The sequence below is a fragment of the Phyllopteryx taeniolatus genome, chromosome 9 (genome assembly GCF_024500385.1).
Source record: "Phyllopteryx taeniolatus isolate TA_2022b chromosome 9, UOR_Ptae_1.2, whole genome shotgun sequence".
Taxonomy (NCBI): domain Eukaryota; kingdom Metazoa; phylum Chordata; class Actinopteri; order Syngnathiformes; family Syngnathidae; genus Phyllopteryx; species Phyllopteryx taeniolatus.
The window spans coordinates 23741634-23761369 of NC_084510.1; the positions used below are offsets into that span (position 1 = coordinate 23741634).

The window sequence follows — 19736 nt, forward strand, 5'->3', positions numbered from 1 at the left end:
GACACTAGTGTTCCATTTAGTCATACCGGATTTATCAATTTATGACATTTTTTTAATCACAAGAATCAAATATGTACAGAAAACTTGTAACATTGAGTCTCCATTGTAAAATGGAGAGCAGCATGACTTTATTGACTGCTTGTGCTAGTGTGTGGCTGAATTATCGCTGTTTGTCCGTTAGGTGGCAGTGACGCATCATTATCTCCACAAACAGCGGGACAGATCTCACAAATGTGAACGTCTTCAAATTAATATCTGGCTGAGATTGTCAGTCAAAAGAGAACATTGTTGTCTTTGTAAAGGCAGCATTTTAAATGCAAATATTCATTCTTAATTGTCCAGGTGAGTGCGCATCCAACTCGAGTGTTAGGAATTTCAGTGGAAACTTCTAAATTGGAGGTCAAGCAAGCTCTATGCTTCAAAAGTCAGTCATATGCAAGCATCAGCAAATCTCGTGAGACTCAGTGAGAACCGATGGCCCATTTGGTGTTTTGCTTTTATGTGACCCGAAAGAAAACATAAATCCTCGACTAGATTACCATTTCTTTAGACGTTTATACGTAATATCACAAACCTGATTATTAGATTTTTTTTTTTTTTTGGGGGGGGGGGTGAAAACACTACAGGAAAAGTGTGATGATAATCATCGACTGAAATCAATGCTGCTTAGTACAATATGAGCAATACAAATGAATGCAAATTAATTTTATACATGATGTTCACTTAGCATTTAACATGAAAATCTCTTCAAATCTTATTTTAGTTGTATAGTTTTATTATACAGTGCTTAACTTTTATATTTGTATGACAGGTAGGAATGTTAAATGTTTTTTTTTTTTTTGAATAAAAAAAAAAATACCCATGTGACAGATTGAGCCTGGGACAGATTTTTGTCACTCATTAATTCTAGTACACGTTTTGGGAGATCCTCACTTGGGTGCCATCTGCATTTGAAGAAAGCACAACAGAGCCAGGCAAAGTATGTCCAGCTTATGTAAGAGAAGGAGTGAAATAAATGAGCTTTACTGACGAGAGCCACTGTTGACTTTGCAATGTTCCCGTTTCATCAAAGAAACCCCGCGAGGAAGTCTTCATTTATCTCCGGTGGCAGGGTCTGTGGACCCCCTTCACAAGAACTGTCCTGCATTTGCATACACGTGCACGCGCAGGCTTTCATGCTAATCAGGAGCCCGCGCGCGTGGTCGCAGCCGGGAGCCATTTTCACCATTCGAGCGGAGTCGCGCAGGCGGGTCGGATGTGTTAGCGAGCTCGGCGGCGTGTGTGAATGTGTTTGTGCGGAAAGTCCGTCTGTCGGGAAATGGTTTTACCTTTACCTTGAAAATACAATTTGAAACAAAACCCCCCAAAAAGGCACCCGGAGTGAGACGCGCGCCCGCCGAGAGAGAGCATGGCTCCTCCGCAACAAAAGAAAAGTCACTGGTTGAAAGTTTAAGGAGCTCCACGTTTTGAACTCCTCTCTTGGAACTCTTGAACGCACACCGAGGAGCGATGCACTTCGTTCAGTTGGAGTTTCTGCTTGTGTTCTGCTGGTGGAAGCTGGCTCCTCTGGTGTCCAGTTCCGCGGTTCACCTCAGCGAGGATGCCCGGCCGGGGACGGTGCTGGCCGGCGTGGAGCAGCGCGCGCGGTGCGCCCTGGATCAGGTGCTCGCTCCCGCAGCCACCGAGCGCTTCCTGGACACCGACCCCGCGACGGGAACCGTGTTTCTTTCCGACTCGATAAAGTGCGCCTCGCTCCGCTCCAACCCGTTTACACTGTACACCGTTTCGGACTGCGTGGACTCCGTGAGTTCCGGCTACCGGCACCTCATCACCAGCCGCTATGACGTTCACGTCCACGGGAGAAACTGCTCCAAGAAGCCCAGAAGGAAAGCAGAGTGGGATATGGAGGTGCTCAGTTTGTTTGTCAAGCCCGCACAGTGCCACCAAGCAGGCTTTGCTTTATTTCCAGTGAGGGGGCTGCTACCTGGGGTGCCCACCCGCTGCCGGGTCACCAGCCGAGGTCACTTCTACTTCTCCGAGGGGGACTTGTTTGTGTCCGAGACTCTGTGCTGGGGCCAAGACGCGCTCCTGGAGCTGGACCTGCTCTGCGATGTCTTGGTCGGAGACGGATCCGCACGAGTGGATCCTATCTTCGTCCACTGGCGTGTTGGACAGGGCCCCTTTCTTCAGGACCGCATTAAGAAGCTGCTAGACGAGGCAGCTCGCTCCACCTCTGGGATTGTGGGCAGGAGTAGGAGAAGCATCAACAGCAGCCCTCAGTTTCAGCCTCCAATGTACCAGGTGTCGGTGGCAGAGAACAAGGCTACTGGGACTTCTGTTGTTGTTTTGAAAGCAGTGGACGCAGACGAGGGCGAAGCGGGCAGGCTGGAGTATTTTATCGAGGCTCTCTTTGACAGCCGCTCCAATAACCTTTTTGCCGTGGATCCGGCCAGCGGCACCGTGTCCACAGTGGAGGTGCTGGACCGCGAGACGAAAGAAACCCACGTGTTCCGCGTGACCGCCGTGGACCATGGAACACCTCGGCGCACGGCCATGGCCACGCTCACCGTCACAATCAGCGACGCCAACGACCACGATCCTGTTTTCGAGCAGGAGGACTATAAAGAAAGCATCAGGGAGAATCTAGAGATCGGCTATGAGGTGTTGACAGTGAGGGCCACAGATGGCGATGCGCCAGTTAACGGTAACATCCTTTATCAAATCCTTAATAGTAACGGCTCAAATGATGTCTTTGAGATTGACTCCAGGTCTGGTGTTATCCGCACAAAAGGTCTTGTAGATAGGGAGGCGGTGGATGCGTACGTGTTGTTAGTCCAGGCTAATGACCAAGGTCGTGACCCCGGGCCCCGAAGCACCACAGCTACAGTCTGCATTGTAGTGGAGGATGACAATGACAATGCTCCCCAGTTTAGTGAGAAACGCTACGTGGTCCAGGTGCCTGAGGACTTGGCCCCTAATACTGAGATCCTGCAGGTGACCGCCACAGACCGGGACAGGGGGAGCAATGCCATGGTCCACTTTAGCATCATGAGTGGCAACTCCAGGGGCCAGTTTTATATTGATGCACAGACAGGTAAAATGGACCTGGTGAGCCACTTGGATTACGAGACAAACAAAGAATACACTTTAAGAATCCGAGCTCAAGATGGGGGTCGCCCCCCTCTTTCCAACATCAGCGGCCTGGTTACGGTGCAGGTGCTGGATGTTAATGACAACGCTCCCATTTTTGTCAGCACCCCATTCCAGGCCACCGTGTTGGAGAACGTACCGGTAGGCTACTCCATCATCCACATCCAAGCCGTGGATGCAGACTCTGGTGAAAACTCCAGGCTGGACTATCGGCTCACTGAAACCATGCCAAACTTCCCTTTCACCATCAACAACAATACGGGCTGGATCGTAGTGGCCGCCGAACTTGACAGGGAGAGCGTCGATTTCTACAACTTTGGAGTGGAGGCCCGAGATCACGGCTACCCTGCCATGTCCTCCTCCGCAAGCATTACCATGACCGTTCTCGACGTCAATGATAACAACCCAGACTTCACCCAGAAGGCGTACTATATGCGACTGAATGAGGATGCGGCCGTGGGGACCAGCGTGGTGACGGTCTCCGCTGTGGACCAAGACATCAACAGCGTGGTGTCGTACCAGATATCCAGCGGAAACACTCGCAACAGGTTCTCCATCACGAGTCAGAGTGGAGGTGGGCTTATCACACTCGCGCTGCCTTTGGACTACAAACTAGAACGTCAGTATGTCCTGACTGTGACGGCAAGTGATGGTACGCTCTTTGACACGGCTAAAGTGTTTGTCAACGTCACCGATGCCAACACACACCGGCCCGTCTTTCAGAGCTCCCATTACACGGTCAACATTAATGAGGACAGGCCGATGGGCACCACGGTTGTCCTTATAAGCGCCACGGATGAAGACACAGGAGAAAACGCGCGCATCACCTATTTTATGGACGACAGCATCCCTCAGTTTGACATCGATCCTGACACAGGGGCCGTCACCACGCAGATGGAGCTGGACTACGAGGACCAGGTGTCCTACACACTCGCCATCACTGCCCGCGACAACGGCATCCCGCAGAAGTCGGACACAACCTACCTGGAGATACTGGTGAACGATGTGAACGACAACTTGCCGCGCTTCATCAGGGACAGCTACTTGGGCTCTGTGATGGAGGACGTGCCCGTCTTCACTAGCGTGGTCCAGGTGTCTGCCACTGATCGAGACTCTGGCCTCAATGGCCGCGTCTTCTACACATTCCTGGGTGGCGAGGATGGCGATGGAGACTTCATAATTGAATCCACCTCTGGTATTGTTCGCACGCTGCGTAGATTAGATCGAGAAAATGTGCCTGTTTATAGCCTGCAGGCCTTTGGTGTAGATAAAGGTATTCCAGCGTTGAAAATGCCAATAAACATCCAAGTGACTATTCTTGACGTGAATGACAACCCTCCTGTGTTCGAGAAAGATGAGTTTGACATTATGGTAGACGAAAACACCCCCATTGGCCTTGTGGTTGCGCTTATAATAGCAACAGACCCAGATGAAGGCAGTAATGCACAGATTATGTACCAGATAGTGGAAGGAAACATCCCAGAGATGTTCCAGCTGGATATCTTCTCAGGAGAACTGACATCACTAATAGACCTGGACTATGAGATGAGGTCTGAGTACATCATAGTGGTCCAGGCCACCTCCGCCCCTCTGGTCAGCCGCGCCACAGTCCACATCAAGCTCGTTGACAAGAACGACAACGTGCCTGTGCTCAAAAACTTCCAGATCATCTTCAACAATTATGTAACGGACAAATCCAACAGCTTCCCGGCCGGTGTGATCGGTCGCATCCCAGCCCATGACCCGGACGTGTCGGACCAGCTCCACTACAGCTTTGAGGTGGGCAATGAGTTGAACCTCGTGCTGCTGAACCAAACGACAGGCGAGATCCAGCTGAGCCAGGCCCTGGATAACAACCGTCCCCTGGAGGCCTCCATGAGAATCTCCGTGTCAGGTAAGATAATGACATAGCACACACTCACACAGATGCGTTTTTGCTCCATTTCCATTTTCAATTCACTTGACTAGATAATGGAATTGAGCAACAGCTTTAGTATGACTTCCTGTGCTTACAGAGTGATTTTCAATGCAATAGAAATATTCATGAGGGAGGATTAGCATTCTCTGCAGGACATGCTGAAAATACAACATTCAAGCATTCAATTGAGTCTTGGATTTCAATTGTTTGATGTGTGGCAGATTCTGTAATTACTTGGACCCTCATTAAGGAACTGACTTATTAATACCTTGATTTGTAGCCATCTATTGTGGAGATTTAAATAGGTGCCAGACTGAGCTTGTCTGTATCCTGCGGGATCCACACTTCAGTGGGTAGACTGATGCTGAGCCATAATTGTCCATTATACACACTCCCACCCAAATACAAAGAAAAATCCTAATTCAATTATGATCTGTTTCTGGATCTTATTTAGAGCGGCAGCAGAGAGTTTGTCCTTTTAACTGTTTTGCTTTTGAACTCATTCAACGGAAGAGGTTAAAAGCAACTGTTTTCTCACCGAGAAAGTGTTGATGACAGACAACAATGCATTTAAAGACAGCACCTAAACATCACATTGACTTGATAGGTTTGACTCATAAAGCTTCAATTCTGCAGGCAAGCACAAATGAGATTTTTCCTCACTCGGAAAATGTGAGCGAACGTGAATTATATTCACAAAGAGTGGGAGTGCACTGTTCCCCCTTGATGTGCCGCAGTGTGCGCTGCTGTAAATCTGCCTTCTCTTTGACCTTGGCAGAAGCTAAGAGAAAACACAACTCAACGGGGAGCTCAATTAAGAAATTGGTTGGACATGAAGGTTAAATATGAATGTGGATGTGGATTAAAACTGATGGGCATCTTGGGGATTTGTCTGAGCTGGCTAAATGGTTTGGTGATTGACAGTACAGTTAGTACAGTATCAGTATCAGTGTAGTGTCAATACACAAGCGTCAAATATTGTTTTTATGGCTGTCTTTGGTCTAAGTCCGCACATGTAATGACACTTTTGTGTTTTTAATTGAAATGATTTGATATTAATGTGATGATTTAAGTCTCGCATGGTGACCTAGCGGTGCGCACAACTCTGGCTCACGGTTTGAGGTTTGGGGTTTTAGTTTCATTTAGACTTCAAATTGTCCGTATGTGTAAGTGCCCTGCGATTGACTGGTAACCAGTAAATATCAAATTGTCACTTTCCACTCCAGTATCTGCAATTCCCACACCGACTGAACACTACATGGTTTGCGTGGTGGTTAGACGTATTTTGCGTCTCTGGAGAACAATAGTGAGCAGTCGATTGACAAGCTGGTTCTCAACGTCATAGCGGATTGTGGCCGGGAGGCGACAGCTGGGACTCCAGCAAAGACCATTTAGAGTCCGTGTCTCTGCACGGGTCCTGCACCTGACGGAGTATATGTATAAGTGTCGGCACCCCTGCTAAAGGCAGAGGGGGTTGAGGTACGAACTGAGAGCTTGATTAAAGAGGCAACAAATAAAGAAGCAAGAAGGGAAAGTCTGTCCAGCTGCTGCAGGATGAGGGGATGTGGTAGCACTATGAGCTCCTCTTTTAGATGCTACTGACCCCAATTTACAACTGATTCCCCCTCCAGGGGCCTCCCAAGTCTTTCCCATTATCTTCCTCTTCATGCTGTAGTTTCAGAGGCCCCTTATGATCGAAGATTTGTGATGGGCTCTTTTGTTTGTAGTTGGACTGTGATTAACAGCGCTTCTGAGCACTGCTCTCCAGCAGTGAAATGGTTTGAATGAAGCGGCACTTGGCTAATAAGCCTTTAAAGTCAATTTCGAGTCGACACCAGCTTCTCGTCAACGATTTTTCTGCTATTTGATCTGCTTTGAAAGGTTTGTCTTTTCATCACTTTAACCGAAGGGTAAAAGGTCTTCGACATGCGGTAGGATTGATATGCAAACTAGCTACTCCCTTTGCAGTCTCATCTAAATAAAATGCCCCAAGTGATGAGGATGTACCATATTTAAAGTCAAATCCAGGTTTTTTTTTCTTTTTCTAAAATTCTGTAAAAAAAAAAAAAAAAAATCATAAAACGCAAGCTTCAATTGAGACACTGGCAAGCCCAGGTCAAAGACACGCTCACTTACATCATCAATAATTTCAATGACATCACTGTTTAAAGGCTGTAATACATTAACAAGGTCTCAAATAATCCCAACCCCCTCCAAAGTAATCGACCTATATTGAATCATAAATTAGCCATTAGAGGGAACTGAGTAGACTGCATTGGAAAGGCTTTAATCATTTGTTTACAAACAGACACGGACTACACTTGCTCATCTAGGGCAGCAGCTATCATATTTTTGTATTCGAGTATCCTACTAAAAATGTTATCAAGTAATCGACTATTCGGATAAATTATATTTTGGCTTGGTTAAAGACCAATTATGAATACACAGGAAAAAAATAAGGCATTTCACTCAAAAATGAACAACCAATACTTTTTCTTTTTTTAAATAATCAATACTTTTTATTTCTTAAATTCACATTGAGCAGGAAACTACTTTCTTGTCTAGAAATATTTTCAGTGAGCAAGAAAACACCAATAAATTTCAGTTTCATCTTCGCATTTTGTTCTACTTAGCATTCTCAGCATTTCTTGTAAGTATAAAAAACACAAACAGCGCTAATTAAAAAAATGGCACTAATTAAAAAAAGGCATCAGGAGCCTTTTTTATTTTATTTATTTATTTTTAACCTACAGTACTTGACTCAAAATGTTGCCACTTGCAGATAGGTACGATGTAAGTACGCTGGCCATAATATACAATTACAGTGCGTGCGACGATAATGTGAGGTAACCTATTCAGGGTGCTTGTTAACTTGTTAAGCACTGTGAGATTTGTCTCAGCTTGCCAATTAGCTCTTTCCTGCCATTAAAGGGAAGCTACTGTATATGCAAATGGTATTGTAACATCCCGGGAAGTGGTCGAGGAGGAAGGGAGTCGCCAATGCACTTGCCGTCATTTTATTGAACTCGCGGAAACACAAGAACATCACAGACGTACGAGCAAACTCAGTCAAGAGGGCTGACAGTGAATAAGTTAAATAAGCGTGTCCCAGAGGCAGAGAGAATTCTTCGGGCATTTTTGGTATTCCAAGTACTTGAAACATTCAAGTATTCGTTGCAGGCCTACGCTCATCAGGTCTTTATGATTTAATAGGCACGAAGAACCTCAGAAAAACAAACAAGACGGAAACAGTAATGGGATCATTGTCTATGTCATAAACACAATTAGCTTTTTTGCTGTGAGCTGACATAAATTAGTGATCAGCGTATAATTAAGTGAGCCAGTTATGCTGTCAGATTTACAGCAGCAGTGTGCGGGTGTTGAGACTGCAAGACAGTTGGATGTCAAATAAATCCACAGATTTTCTCCTGCGTTGGGATACGCGGTGAAGACAAATTCTGGTCACAGCACAGGCCGAGAGGCTTCTTGTCATCCGTGGGATTCAATTTGCCTTTGCATCTCTTTCCCGGGTTGTGTCAGATCAGTGTTGACATACTCAAGGCTGATCAACTCTTCCCAGGCATGCGTGAGCCTGCATTAATAGGTGTTTTTATTAGAAACCAAATTTTGTTCTCTATTGTCTTTTCATTGCATCCTTAAGCCCTGCTAATGCAAGATAAAGCGTGTTCGTGATGTGTCTGTGTAGTGTTTTTATTGTTTTGTACATGTGGCACGGCCTGCTTATGACCCAGTTAGTTGAACCCCCTTTGTTGCAAGTAGATAATTTATACATTAGCTTTAATATGCAACAAGGACACTTTGTCCTTTGTTTTAATCCAATTCCAAACCCAAGGTGGCATATTGTCGCAAATGCCACAGCAGAGATTTGACTAACACGTTCGATTCGGCTCACATCCCGCTGAGCAGGTACTTCACTTACATGGTGGGCACCATTGTTTTTCTCTTTGTGGTCAGTGGTGGACAGCACAGGAGCACTTTCAATTTTCAAGTGTACAGCTCAAGTGGATGTGGATGCGCAAAGGTTACAGGCTACTTTGTTGTCCAGTCCGGCCCAGTTTAGTACACTTGCACAATCTAATGACATCCGATCCAAGATGTGTCGCGTGAATTCTGCCTTTACAAAAATGAGAACACCCTTTGATTGCAACTGTCAGCAAAGTATTAATTTGACGGTGTATTTAACATTAGGCTTTACACGATCAGGATTTTTGGGGCCAATCAGCGAGTTTAAAAAAACGATAACCGATCACCGATCCGATCACAAGATGGAGGAATGTGTCTATTTAAATTACCTGTTCATTTACTGTATATACTTGTACAATAAATAATGTATCTTTTTTCCTTTTTTCAAATGAATGGAATGAATGAATGAATGGTAAATACAGTAATGAATGTATCCCCTTTTTGTGACATTTTTGTTTGTTGGTGTGCTGTGAGATTTTTCAATTGTAAAATATGTTCCTTGGAAATCACTGCTCTAGTCAGTCGTGTATTCTAATCTGTCAGGTCAAACCAACATTACATGACAGAAATAATGGGTGCTAACTTACTGTAATTAAATTACTTTATTTTTAATTAAATGACTTAACCCACACCAAAACTTTAGAGCATGATTCGACAGAACGGCGGCATGTTTACGTCCACCCGTTCGTGCTACCACTAGCTTGCTAGGCTACATAACGTTTTGTTGCCTGCTTGCGAGCCGTATCGTATTAAAAGTACGTGAACATACCTCAAGCAAGCCTTAAACGAACGTCCTCTCCTGTCCTGAGCACCGGTGACAACACACGTTTTTCCCCATTTTGTCCTAATAATATAGTCTGCGCGATCCACTCTTGTTGTCCTTGCCACGGTAACGAGTGTATCCAGTCGCATTTGAGTTGACAAGATAAAGAACAATGATCGTAAAAAACGGGATGCGGTGGTATCGGAATACAATATTTTATTGCAGTAGTCTAACATAGTGCAATCTTGAAAGACCAAATTTGTCTTGTAGTCTGATCCAGGCATTACGTGTTGTCTGTCTCAGACGTGTTGTCTGTTCCACACCGCTGACGTTTTTTTTGTTTTTTGTTTTAAATAACTTTATTGGCCGTCATATAGTTACAGGACTACGCCAAAGGACACGTGACAAGGCTAAAAGTAAACTAGCTTTTGGATTCAAATATACTGTGCACGATGGCGACGCGGAGTAAATGTCTTTTGTGGAGCCGATCAATGACGTCATTGATCGGATCGGCGAATTATGACATTAAAGCCGATCAGCATAAAATGCTAATTATCGGCCGATACCAATAAGGCCGATAAAATCGGTGTAAAGTCTATTTATCATTGTGATTGGACTCTAGTGATGTAGAAATACACTGCATCAATCAGCTAAACTTCGTGATCAAAGTACAAGAAAAGACTCTCCGTGCAAACTACACCCACAATAATACACATACTGTCAACATCTCTGGTAGTCTCTGACAGTATCAATCAAAACAGATCATTATTATTATCTCTGATGTAGTTTTTGGAATGGATCTCATTATAATGAGCAGATGTATCTAATGTTGTGAACAGGGTACACCTGCGCCATTAGTAACCCATCTGTATTAACAAAAGACAACTTCACTTTAGCATCACTGCAAATTACTGATCCAAGATTAGATAATAAATTAGGGATTTAGGGTCTGTTGGAGTCACTGAGGGTGTTGTGGTTCACTTGCCGGATTTATGTACAGGCAGCGTGGGTTCAGTCCCCACACATGGTGTGAATGTGACAGTATTCATTTTTCAGAGTTATTTCTGCTGAGGTCCCTCTTGTTGTAATATTGCACAGAATATTAATTACAAGAATGTTTTCTTAATTTTACGACTTTATCATAATAAGATTACCCCCTTTTCCTTTTTCCCATATCCCCGCATTATTACACTGGGATTACACTACTTTTTATGTGCTAAAAGGATTTAAATGCCAATTAAATGGTGTTTTCCTGGAAAGCCTTTACCTGTGAACACTTCTGGTGACATTGGTATTACGGAGATGTACCGAACATGCTCCAGCAGGTGTTTAGTTTAGCTAAGACTGTGAGAGTTTAAATATTTAGATGCTCCATTTACTGTCTTGTAGGAACAAGACGTGGTTATCCTTGTGTAAGACAATGCTGCGTGTCTTGAATTTCAATGGAACATTCAGTAGTGTCGTTTCATTATGATCCATCCAAACTTTTCAAATGTCTGTGACTCTGAAACCTTTGTCATGGTTGATCGCTTCAACACCGGTGAAACACGAATTTATACAGCTGCTTAAATTATATTGTATTACTGGTATGTGTATGGGCTGTATGCATTTGTGTGTGTGTGTGTGTGTGTGTGTGTGGCCACCAACAGCTGGACTGCTTTCATCACTTGTCGCAATCATATAATTATCTCAGTCAAGCAGTACAATGAATTGCTTTCTGTGTGCTCAACTGTGTGTGCGTGTGTGTGTGTGTGTGTGTTTGTGTGTGTGTCATGCACATGTTTTGCTTTCACTTGAGGCTACAATGACCAGAAGAAACTGTAAAGCTACTGTTCATGTTTTGCAGTGTTTATGGCAGAGGGGGGGACAAATTATCAATATATCCTGTTATTATCTCTCACCATATACCTGCATTAGATTTACAGTATACTGCTATTGATAATGTCATCGCCATGTTACACCCTTTACCAGAAGGAGAGGGAGGGAAGCGATAAGGGTAGCGGCAGTTAAACAGGCCAAAATCCAGATGTCAGGTGGTGGAGCAGGGCGAGAGACTAGTTGTATCCTAGGTGTGGTTTAACAAAATGCAATAGTATAGAAATACAGTAAGTCGAGATTTCAACATTTCTACAGAGGTAGCCACTATAATTTCCACAGGTAGGGCATTTTAGAATACTGGACCTGCTGATGGTACAGTATTGATACAAATGGACAATATATCTTCACTTATTTCCATTTTTAATTGGTATTTATATTACACTATACTTAATATGTAAAAAGACTGCTTCCACAAGAGTCTCTTCTTATATACTCATACTGTTGGTATCATTATGTTTTGTAGATGGTTTTCTTATCAATATTGCGTAATTGCATCGGCATAATATTGATTATGAGTTAAGCCTTGCAAAAATGGAGTCTTTCTTCGTACTTTCCCATCACCTACCACCTGATGCTGTTCTCTTCCCCCCTTTTTTGTCTACTTGTCACCCCTTTCCCATGTTGCTCCTATCTGGGTCAATATTGCTGTCACCCCTGCAACCTCCACCGTTCCCTCCCATCATTCCAAGCTCCTCCGTTCCGCCCTCTCTGTCTCTTGCGTCTTTTTGACTGTTATGCCCCCCCGCTCCCCCCCTCCCGCCTTGCCCCACCATCCCCCAGCTACCCCTCCCTGGTCTGTGAAAGGAAGAATGCCTAAGAGAAATGCTTTGTTAAGCGCCCAGTTGTCATGGTGAACCCAGCAATGCCTGAGAAATTCCTGGTGGGTGGGGATGAGGGGTAAGGTCCCCTTTTGTGGAGCGAAGATGCCGGGGGAGGGGAGGCACATAAAGTTCTAAAGAGTAACTGTCCCCATCTCCCTCTTTAGCAGTGAAGCATGTCAGGTTTTCTTTGGAGCTGCAGTACTCCGGGACGCACTGACCTGTCTCGCCGGGTGCAGACATTTTTATAGGGCGTGCGGCGAGGTGGCCGACACCTGACCTCAGATATAAACCATCTCTAGTCTTGTGTTGTTGTTGCTATTGTTTTTTAAATATAGTTTAAACCTGCATGTGGCAAACTTCGGAGGCCTAAAAACACCTGCGACCTCTTTGTTGATAACAGTGCTGCTGTCTTTTGATGCACTCAGAGGGTATCCCATTTCTTGCTGCTGTGTTTTTTCTCAGTAACATCCTGTTGCTTCTCTCCACTTGGCTGCGTTATGAGGGTCCCGTGGAAGATGACATCATCGGGGAGATAGGAGTTGTTTGGGATTAGGATTGGTGCATCGCTAGGGTGAGGCCTTATTTATCTCAAGGTTGTCCCGCATTGCCCTCATCCTCCTAGCAGACAATGGGAGTGGCCTCTATCGCTTTGGGGCGGCACCTTTCTGTCTTCTTGTCCTCTTATTTGAGTTTCACAGGGGTCACAATTTACTGTAGTGTACAGTCTAATGGTGACACTTCCTCCCCTCACGAATCACTGATTGCAGACACGCCATAGTACATAATTAGCTTGGGACGGTTCTACTTGCCATTATACAGGTTGCTCCCAAAAACTTTACATAATTTGAAAGATGAATATCTGAGTAACTGCATGTCGAGGCAAAAGAAATTAAGTGGGTTTCATGTTAAAAATATAAGACATTTATCAAAATTCCAACACCATATTCAATTGGAGATCGATTTTATAACCGATTTTCTCAAAACTTTACAAAGCACGAGCTCCGTGTGATGTCATGTCCAAATCTGTTGTGCAGTTGGTGTTGGTTGATTTGTAATGCATTTCTACAAAAATGCTCAGTGCACATTCTGATTTCACTGTGTTCGGGCATATTCCAACACACTAAATGCCTTTCAATTGCGAGTAAGTGTCATTCTTCAACCTGAAAAAAGTAAAACATCAAACTAACAAACTTAAATTTAACGTAAAAGCCAGTTTTTATGCATCTTGTTAATACAGGAGACTCAATTTCTCATCCATTGTTGTTTTTTGTAAAACATAGCTGATGCTTTCAATAAACCGTGGTTTTTGCATTTTTCCCCACCATACTATTTTGAAGTGGAAGATATTGGGACATTTATCTTAATCAATCAATTTGGGGTTTGACTAGTCCTTGGTCCAACTTGGAAGGAACAGTTGGGGAATGTTCGTTTGCCATTCTAGCATGGCTGTGGCTGTGGCTGTAGCCCAGTACACAAAGCAAGGTCCATGAAGGGATGCTTGGATGAGTTTGGTGTGCAAGAACTCCTCCCCTTAACCCCATTCAAACACATTTTTGATGAGCTACTACACAGATTGTGACCCAACAGGCCAAATGTTCTTCTGGATGAATGGACAAAAATTCCCACAGATGCACTCTGTAATGTAGTCGATAATGTTATAGCTGCAAAGTGGGGACTAACTCCCTGTTGTCCCATAACGTTTGTCCATATAGTGTATTTTTCTTCTTCTCTCAGCATGGAGACCTCAATTGAACCGAGCAGGCAGCACAGCAAGCGAATGCTTCCAACATCCCGGATGTGACAGCATCTGATTATTTAACGGACTGTTACCTTCACGCTACATTGCTCCCATTTAACGTGGAACCAGATTGAGATTTCACAGTGAGCTGGTTTCATATGCTCCAGCTCCAGAGTGTAAACTGTCAACGTTAAACTGTTACACGCGAGGTGTGACTGCGAGCTGCAGTGATCTCTGACATGCGGCAAGGGTCTTGTATTGATAGTGACAGGAGGGCGTCACAGTAGTCAAACAGATGGACCCCCGTGAGCCACGACACTGGTGTGATTGGGATTTCACAGTTTGCTGGCAATGTGGGAGTGGATGCAGGTTGTAGTTTTTACTTTTAGTACTTCTGGAAAGCCATTTTTGGAATCAAACGCAGTTTTGGGCAAGCTACTTTGAAAATGTAGTGAGCTAAGCTGCAAGTTATTCGACATTAAAGACCCTCTAATGTGAATTCAGAGATTTGTTTCGAAATATATTATACGTGTTTGAAGGTAATTGCGTAAAAAGTGCAAAGACAATGTACAGAGAGAAACAAAACGAAAAGTTGAAACTAAAGACAAATGTACAAAGAGAACAATTCAGTACTGAATTGTGGTGATATAGCATTAAACTGTTTTTCACCATTTTATTTTTCCTGATTTTTTTGGGGGGGTGGGGCCTGGCTAAAACGGCGCCTAATGATGCATTAGCTGCAGCTCTGCTGCAACGATCTTCTGTAAAAGAACACAAATATCAACTCAACTTAATGTTCTTCATGGCGCACTTTAAAAAAAAACAACTGCAGCTCTAACAAAGTGCTGTACATAGTAAAGATAGAAAAAGCACAAAACAATAAATGAAATAATAAAATATCGCTTTTCTAGTCACTAGTGAGATCATGTTGTCTTTTTAAACGGCTAACTTATTCATCCTCCATTGCTTCAAGACCGAGTTAATCAGCGATCAGTTCCAATTGATCACACAACTGATTCATGGATTCTTATGCTATCTCCTCTCCAGCTTGTGGCAAATATTGCAGTTATCAAGTTATCGAGTGACAACTGGTTCAAACGAAAGCCCTCTTGCTCGGCCACGTTTCTGCATGCTAATGTCTCGTCACTATTGCGCTGACAGCAGTTTTGTTTGATATGCAAATGTTCTGATTGCGAGAGGTCACGTGCCTTCTGGAGCCGCCACGCTGGAAGCGTGGAGGCGGGGGAACAATTTATGGAATCTTGATGTTTTTTTTTGGGGGATGCAGCAGGAAAGTGTCGTCAGCGGATCAAGTGGAAGGCTCCACAAATGAGTTCGAATGGCCAAAACAGTCAGCTCGGGAGAGTTTTGTGCCTTTGGGCTCTGTCTCCTCAGGATTGAAGTCCATGGGTCGACATTGCTTGTGTCACTATTGACTCCCCTTTAGCTGTTGTCTTTGTCGTTATCGCTGATTTTTGGCTCTTTTTTTTTTTTTTTTTTTTTCAAACGACAGAGGTTTTATTTGTCTGCAGATAAAAACAAAAACAAGGTCAGACACTAATTTGTGCTCTCGCAAACCCTTTTTCCTCTGCGCAGAGGGTATGTAGTGTTAATGGAATTTGATTTAACAGCTTTAGCATCACTCAGATAGAGACAACAGCAAATCTGCTGCGTAGGAGTCGGAACATGCTGTCTGTCTGCTCCCTCTCCGGAGGATAAGAGCTTTTTTCTTTCACCTGAGCTGTTTGTGCGTAGATCAACTTGTGTGGCTGCTGGCCAACATGAACTTCTCTTTGCGAAAGTATTGTTCTTGGCTCAGTTGTTGACAAATCTTTTCATCATTAGCGCCCATGTTATTTGTAACCCACTTAGCGGAGTTTTGATACTAAAAATGTCTTTCCTGCACCAACCACTTAGCTAAGCCATAGTCCCGGAAAACTCTGTTACTGTCTTTTTCTGCTTATTTTACTGAGAAGAAAATTCATGCACATTGAATTAGCAATGGAAACACTCATCTGTATTACATTTAAAATTTGTACAGTTAAATCCATGTTCTATTATTTGTATCTTGAAATTACATAAGGAAGTGTGTTGAAAGAGTCAGGTTTTTTTTCCCCCTTAAAACATTTTTTGACAAAGTTCCATGATCAAAATTATCCATACGCTTTCTCAATACAGTTTGCATTGAGAAAACGTATTACAGACATATCCTATGTTCTTGATGGAGAATGGTTAATCATTCACCTACTGATGACGGCATCAGGAGCAACTGGTGGTTCAGTATCTTGCTCAAGGACACTTTGACATTGTCACAAGGGCTGAGGGTCAAACCCACGACCTTCAGGTTGGGAGACGACCACGCTACTACCTGAGCCGTGCCACCCACTTGTTAATTTTTGAATGTTATAAATCAGTGATTTCCAACCTTAATGGAGCCAAGGCCCCTATTTTACATTAGAATAAAATAAATGAACGTGACTAAAGTATGAACACTAAAATAACGATGATCTTGTCTCAATTAACACACAAATCGACTTACTCAGTGGGAACTCTGGGCCTGTTTAGTTGAACACAAAGCTATTATTCTGTTGTATAAATAGCAACAGGTGGCTACATAGGTTTATTGTATTGTCTCTTGGAAGAGCATCTAATTATTTATTCAGCCTGTCACTATTTACGTTAATGGCATAGATAGATGAACAAAGATATATTTGTAATGAAGAGATCATTTTCAGGCAAATCCAGTACAATTTAATAAAATTCCTACAGCACCCCTTATTATCTCTCACGGCACAATAGTGTGCCATGGCACCCTGAGTAAAAGTCACTGCATATAGATAATGGTAGAAGTAACCAGCATCTTTAAGAATAGCGCGCAAGTTTGCATTTCCTCGAAATGTAAATAATTTCCAAAATGTAAAAAAAACTATGAAAATGTTGACTATATTTCAATAATATCTCTTAACAGAACGTTTTAAAGTCCTTTGTCACTTCATGTCCAGCTGCAAGATAAGCAATTAATCGTTATAAATATGATTTAACTCAGAATATGGCCAGGGTATGGTAATGTTTAGGATTTACTGTAGCTAATCTCAAGCCAATACAAAATCGCCACTAAACCCTTTAACACCTTAGCATTCAATTATTTCGTGGCCACCTGAACATGTCTTTTAACGGTTAAAAGTGATAAAGGGCTGTGGGTGGAGACTTTTCCTGGTACCTGACGGTGCTTTCTCTTAGAAGCAGTTGTAGTGTAAGTAAATGGACAGGTGTATTTAATACAAGGGGTTGGTGGTGATGGCGGTGGAGTGTCAGCATCAGCCGTTGCTGGTCTAGTAGGGGTCAGGAAGAGGGCCTGCAGAGGGGGCAGGGTACAAGTGCAATGAGATGAAAAAGTTTTATAGCCCCCACTCCCCTCGTCTTCATTGACCTTTTCAGTCCAGTTCATTCATACGGGCCGCTACCCAGCAACATTTTACTGTGAATGCTAAAGACCTACCTCTCCTACTAAAGATGGATTACAATTGTGTTGTTTGTGCCACTCGTTTAGACGACACTGGCATTTTTGTTGGTAAAATACAGGTCTCAGAGGGGAGGTTTTCAATCAGCCGTGTTATTGTCTAAACACTGAATACAGGCATATTCCAAAACATGAGCATGTGCAAGTGCACCACATTCATTCATGAATGACAGAACACAGGGCTCTTGTTGCGTGTGTTCTGCTCAAGGTAACCGTAAAGGTCTTCCAGTGAAGTGTACACTTTCTCCAATTCTCAACCCAAACATTTGAAAGTACTGCATGTAAATACATTATAGTAAATACATTAATAAAAATCAGTTTTCACTAGATCGTTCTCAGGTTTTTACTCCAAAAACACTGCTATCCAGTAAGCAAGCTGCCAATGTCAACTCAAAACGGCCTAGTGTCTACGGCCTTTCATTTTCTTCTGTAGACAGCCTGTCACAGAGACATAGAACTTCTTGATCATCTTCCACTCTTTCGATCTTTGACCTACATCTGCCCTCGTTAGTGATGGTTCAGGGCAGAATGGTTCTCTCCTCCATTTTGTATTTAATTGAACATCCACTCGCCGGCTGCTGCTGGTGGTGCTATTGTGGAGGTGGGGATTAGCCCAGCCCCACCGCTGCGGCCTCTCTGGTCTGAAGTTGCATTCTGGAATAATTCATTTCATTTTCGGGAAATTAGTCATCATCAAAGCAGAAGTGAGAGTGAAATTATTAACTTTTTCCTAGGTGTGATTTGCTTAAGTTAGGCATGTCGGTCACTTTGTCATGATAGTTGCAGTTTCTGAGAAAGCGGTCTGAATGGAGCTGTTTTTGTGGATCATGGAGCCTTTCTGGGTGAGTTGTGGACATCGAGCTAAAAACCAAACACTAATTAAAATGATTTTATGTGGCACCCTATCTTGGACCTTTCGTTTAAAAACCATTTAAGTTTGAAAGTCATGCATGGCAAACCTGCAGCAGTCCAGCAGTGAACACTTGGTTGACAAGTTTTTGCTCATGGGACCTTTTTTAAATTTGTATTATTGTACATTGATTATACAGTAAAGAGAGACAAAAAGCCCAAAATGTGATATTCATTGGAGTTTGGACCTTTTTCATCCTTTTTCATTTTCTATAGAGTTTGTCCTTGTTAAGGTCGTGGGTGAGTTGCAGCCTATCCCAGCTGGCTTTGGGCGAGAGGCCGGATACACCCTGGACTGGTCACCAGTCCAAAAGAAACAACCATGGACTCTCACATCCGCACTTTTTTCCAATGTAGAGTCTAAAATGAACGTAACATGCATGTTTTTAGAAGGAATTAATTCAAAGTGAGTGGCAACTTAATGGCCACGGGAAAATGTGCTTCTTCACAGGTTGAGACTTCTTCAGAAGCTCTCATTTAGATGTCCAAACAAGTGTGCTGCTAACAGTAAAGCGAAAACTCTTGGCTAGATTTACAGTTTGACAGTTCAGCAGGCCCCAGGTTTACAAACCACAACACCTGTAAGGTTTACTCTCAAAGTATCCATAAACATATAACACGTGTGCTGTCCATTAAGCGATGTTACATGTGTACGGACACAGAGTACTCCCACTAAGTAATACATGTAACGCATTAGCGGCTGCTCCGAGTATTTAGGTGTAATGAAATCAAAAAGGCCTCAAAGGGACTGTTCTCGCAGGTCAACGTTGTGTGTTTTCATTGCTGTGTGTGCCTCAGATGTGTTGCTGGCACACATGACAATTGCCCAAAAAGTTTCACACTCAAGTGAATATTCACTTCTAATGTTAGATGGAGTGAAAATGAATGAAAATGGATTGTGAAAGTGGGTCTCTGCCAATTATTGCCCTTGAAAATAATGGCCAGCTTGCTTCTTTTATCATCAATAATATCCATTTAATCACAAGCTTGTGAGTTAGTCACTGGATTCGTTTTAGTAGTTCAAATCAAATCGGTCAGCTAACAAAGTGTTTTCA

General features: G+C 43.3%; 1 protein-coding gene across 2 annotated transcripts in view; it reads left to right on the forward strand.

Moving 5' to 3' along the window:
* Positions 1–1085: 1085 nt before the first annotated feature.
* celsr2 (cadherin, EGF LAG seven-pass G-type receptor 2) overlaps positions 1086–19736 on the forward strand; it is a 64510-nt gene continuing 45859 nt past the window's right edge. For both annotated transcript variants that reach the window (XM_061784542.1, XM_061784541.1), the window contains exon 1: positions 1086–5044. In XM_061784542.1, coding sequence (XP_061640526.1) covers positions 1510–5044 — 3535 coding nt within the window. In that variant the 5' untranslated portion in view covers positions 1086–1509. The remainder of the gene's footprint in view (positions 5045–19736) is intronic.